Raw genomic sequence first — 5,000 nt, forward strand, 5'->3', positions numbered from 1 at the left:
TAAGGCCTTTGAAAAAATTACCACTTTCAACGAGTTCAAGGAGGAATGCAGACTATTGTGGCGATCGGCCAAGGAGACCGATCGGTTGTTGAACTTGTATAGGTTTAACTCTGCTAAATTTGAAGGTGATTCCATGCCTAGTCTGTATACCCAGGTTCTGAATCATTTAGGAGTAGTTAAGGAAGACATTTTGTCATTACCCACAATCACGGTAGGAAACAGAATGCAGTTTAGTGAGGATAATAACCAACTGGTGGATTTAGATGAAATTTTGACTTATATGGCCTACGGTACATTGTATGCAGCCTTTGGTGAAAGGGAAAGGAAGGCTTTCAAGGACCTAAAGTTAGATCCTGCCCAGAAGCTCACAAAAACGTTGAGCCAAATCCAGGAAATCATCCAGAAAAACGAGACCCAAATTGAAGAGGTCACTTTTTCGGCAAATACCAAGCAAAGAAGGTATCAGAATTACAGGGAAGATAAAAATAACGAGACCGGTAGGAATAAATATTACCATAAAAATTATCAAAATAACCAGCCCCCTTACAAGTCAAATGAACAAAACAGAGGAAATTATAATGAAACATATAAATCTAGAGGGAATTATCATCATAAGGGAGCTAGACCAAAGAATAGGTATTGCCAGTATTGTCAAAGAGGAGGTCACACAGACCAAGAATGTTGGTACCAAGGTAAGAAACATAATAAACCCTCCGAAAATACTCCTCAGGTACAGGCAAGGGATATCTCAAACCCTACTAATTACTCCGAAGAAAAACAAGGTAATAGAAAGTGACTAGAAGAGCAGGGTAGGAGTCCAGGAAATAGGGAAACCAAAGAATGGAAGGATGTTGCAGGTAGCGGAGGTACATCCACGTTGCCAGCAACATATTTATCCTTCCGACAGCAATCATTACCCAAGACAAATATCAAGATAGAAGGTAAAGAATGTCTCAGTTTGTTAGATTCAGGAAGTACTGTAAATCTCATAGGGCTCCATACCTTAACTGATTATTTGAATATACCTATTTCTGCAATTAGGAGTGAGGATACATTAATTCAGGGGATAACTGGCAATCAGCTTAACAATGTAGGAGCCATAGATTTAAACATTGAATTGCTAGAGAAGAAGTGTCAAGTGCCATTTTTGGTTTTGCAAGAAGTAGCATTTCCCGCTCGAGCTTTGATTTCTTTTGCAACAATGCAAGATTTTGGCATAGTTTTTGATTGTCAAGACAGAAGATTAGTTCTAAAGGGAGATAATCAGGAAGTCTGTTTCCAACTTGTTGATGACAAGTCCACTACAAATTTGGCCAATTTGCAGGGGACCGCTTCGATAGTTGAAACACACTCCGGTTCAGAAAGAGAAAGGGAAATCAAAGTAAAATCAGAAGAAAGGGAGAAAGAAGAGAATTTAGCAATTGCACCCAGAAAGGGGGAAATTACTTCTTGTAAAGGTAGCACACATACTAAGGATGAAAATGTCGACAGAGAATCTGAGAGAATAGATAAAAGGGAATTCCAAGAAGTTTTGCTGCTAGGCACATTGAATTCACAAGAATTAAGACACTTAAGAGAAACAGAATTTCAAAAAGGAGGAGATGAAGATTCATGTTTTTGTACTCAAGTACAAACTGGGGAGATAAGTCTGATCAGCACAGCAGATGCAAACAAAATAAGATTTAGGCTAGCTAGAGATGTAGTACTACTGCCCAATACTCTTACTAGAGTATATTTAATAACCCGCCTACACACAAATAATGATGTAATCTTGACCCCAGAAGGATTACCAGAATATGTCAGAATGGATAACTCATTAGTTCAGATGGAGGGATTAGCCTGTACTACTTATGTCATGAATTATTCTGATAAAAGACTCCATTTGTTAGCGGGTACAGAATTTTGTACAGGAATAGAAGTTACACACAAAATGATTCCGTTAGAGGAGGAAGCATTCTTTACCATAGGAAACATTGATGCAGGAATAGATAGGGAGATAGATAACACCGATTTTCCTGAGTACCGTAAAAGGTTAATAGAAACCTTAAATAAATATAGGCAGGGCATAGCAATTACAGGTGATAGGTTAGGTAGGACTGAGGTGTTAAGACATAAGATAATCCTAGATGATGGAGCCAAACCCTTTTTCATGCCTAATTATAAATTACCTATCAGCCAACGTCCAATAGTAGATAAAATGATAGAAGAAATGAAAGAAGAAGGAGTGGTCATACCCTCTAAATCACCTTATAATTCTCCCATGTTGTTGATTCCAAAGAAAGATGGAAGTTACAGATTAGTGATTGATTATCGCAAGTTGAATGCGAACACAGTTCCTGATAGGATGCCCATGCCTGTAATAAATGATGTATTGGCTCAGTTAGGAGGAGCAAAGATCTTCTCATCCTTAGATCTACTAAGTGGATATTGGCAAGTACCTTTAGACGAAGAATCAAAGCCATTAACTGCCTTCAGCACACATAAAGAACACTTAGAATTTCAGGTAATGCCATTTGGGTTAACATCAGCTCCATTGACTTTTGTAAGGTTAATGTTACCGATCTTAGGAGACATAGAGAATGTGTCAGTCTATTTAGATGATGTCATTATATTTAGCAAAGATATAGAGAGCCATTTCGGAACCATAGAAATCGTTTTAGAACGACTAAGACTGGCAGGATTAAAGATAAAGGTTAAGAAATGTCAATTCTTGAGGAAATCATTAGAATATTTAGGACATGTGATCAGTGCTGATGGATTACGCATGCAAGAAGGAAAATAAAGGCGATTGTGGAATATCCTGCTCCACAAAATTTGAAAGGTGTAAGAAGATTTTTAGGGATGATAGGATACTATAGACCATTTGTCAAAAATTTTGCTACTATAGCTAAACCATTGACAGAATTAACTAAGAAGGATGTAGAGTTTGAATGGAAAGCAGAGCAAGAGGAGGCTTTTCAAAAGTTGAAGGAGAAATTAATCCAAGATCCTATCTTAGTGTATCCAGACTTTAGCAAGCAATTTTACTTAGCATGTGATGCTTCGAATACAGGAATAGGAGCGGTTTTGTTACAGAAGGCAAAAACCCGAATGAGGGTAGTATATTATGCAAGTAGAGTCCTGAATGCGGCCGAACGAAATTACAATACCACAGAAAAGGAATGTTTAGCCATTTATTGGGCACTGAGAAAGTTTCGGCACATTTTGTTAGGACACAAAGTAAATGTACTTACTGACCATAAACCCATCTGTGACCTATTTAAGAAAAGAGCTTTCACTAATAACTTAAAGTTTAATCGATGGTTTATTAGTGTGCTAGAGTTTGCTCCAGAATTTAGATACATTCCAGGTAAGTTTAATACTTTAGCAGATGGATTATCTAGAGCACAAGAGGATACTGAAAGAATTATCACAACTAACACTTTTTGTTTCAGCTGTCAGGTCGTAGACTTAGATTTGGAGAGAGTTAAAATAGAACAAGAGAAACAAGAAGGTATCAGGAAAATAATAGGAGATTTGCTACAAGATGAAACCTCTAGGTCAGATTTTGAATTAATAAATGGGATATTATATAAGAAGGCTAAGGATAGGAGTGCTTGCTCTAGACTATATGTGCCTGACACCCTGACTAAAGAAGTATTAACTCTAACACATACCCACAAGTTGGCAGGACATCCAGGAATCAAAAAGACTCTGAGAACAATAAATAGAAATTATTTTTGGCCTAAGTGCAGCGAAGAAGCAAAGCAATTTGTAAATGAATGTCAAACTTGTAATAGGCATAAAGGTCATGTAAATGTCAGAGCTCCTTTAGAAAAATATCCTAGTAATTTAAACCCTTTTGAGGTAGTTCAGATGGATCATATAGGACCCTTTCCAAAAACTTTGAGAGGAAATAAATATATACTGGTATTCATTGATTATTTGACTCGGTATTTAGAAATTGTCCCAGTCAGAGATAGAACTGCAGTTTCTGTTGCAGAAGCTTTAAAGACCAGAATACTCACAAGACATTCGTGTCCGGAGGTACTTTTGTCGGACAATGCACCCGAATTCACCAGTGAGGTAATGAAAAAGCTTTGTGAATTTTTTGAGATAAAGAAATGCGAGATAACCCCTTATAAGCCGAGTTCAAATGGGACAGTGGAAAGGGCCAATAAGAAGATACTGGATGTACTGCGAACTATCATTAGTCCAACTACAGAAGATTGGGACCTAGCTAGAGGACGTTCAGTTTACTTTGAATAACACAGTAAATGAGACAGTAGGAGAAACCCCACACTTTTTGCTTTATGGTTATCAGAAAAGACTGCCAAACTCATTGGTAGATGACGCAAAACCTCCTAGGCACACATATGATTACCAGGACTATATAGCTTGGAAACTGCAAAGAACCTTTCAAATAATAAGACAAACCAGACAATCTTTAGAAAAGGGCCAACAGGTAAATAAGAAATACTATGACACAACTAGTTCCATGACTGACCTGAAGATAGGCTCACAAGTATATATAAAGGTACATGTAAAGGAAGGACCAAATGAAAAGGTATCTCCCAAATTTGAAGGTCCTTATAGAGTGTTAGAAAGGGAAAGGAATAATAAATTTAAGCTGATACATGAACAGAATTTAGATGTAAGGTATGCCCATTGGAATCATATGAAGGTTGTAAAAACTAATCCATGGTCCTCTCAACTTCTACAGGAAGTGGTGGAAAAACTTCCTTCTGATCCTACCCCTGGTGGTCGGTATCACTTGCGAAATAGACATTAAAAGTGGGGCCTTGATACAAAATCATGGAAAAGGTGAACTGTTAACAGATTTTGCTGTAGTAAAAATTAATGTCAATTCAATATTAGAAAGGGAAGAACATTTGAACCAGTTAGATAAAGAACTACGGAAGTGCATACTAACCCATAGTGATTCTGCCTTTGTAGAAGTATTAAGAAATTTACAGGGTAAAATTGAAGACATTGTCAGGCCTCAAAGAAACAAGAGATCT

At 37.2% G+C, this 5,000-nt stretch overlaps 1 protein-coding gene across 1 annotated transcript in view; it reads left to right on the forward strand.

The window, feature by feature from the left end:
• The window catches only part of LOC137636684 (uncharacterized), a 7,883-nt gene that overhangs the window by 758 nt on the left and 2,125 nt on the right, over positions 1-5,000 (forward strand). The window contains exon 2 of the mRNA XM_068369066.1: positions 4,703-5,000. This exon is cut by the window's right edge and continues 2,125 nt beyond it. Within this exon, the coding sequence (XP_068225167.1) occupies positions 4,703-5,000 (298 nt within the window). The remainder of the gene's footprint in view (positions 1-4,702) is intronic.

Source organism: Palaemon carinicauda, unplaced genomic scaffold, assembly GCF_036898095.1.
Source record: "Palaemon carinicauda isolate YSFRI2023 unplaced genomic scaffold, ASM3689809v2 scaffold3560, whole genome shotgun sequence".
In the NCBI taxonomy this organism is placed as follows: Eukaryota; Metazoa; Arthropoda; class Malacostraca; order Decapoda; family Palaemonidae; genus Palaemon; species Palaemon carinicauda.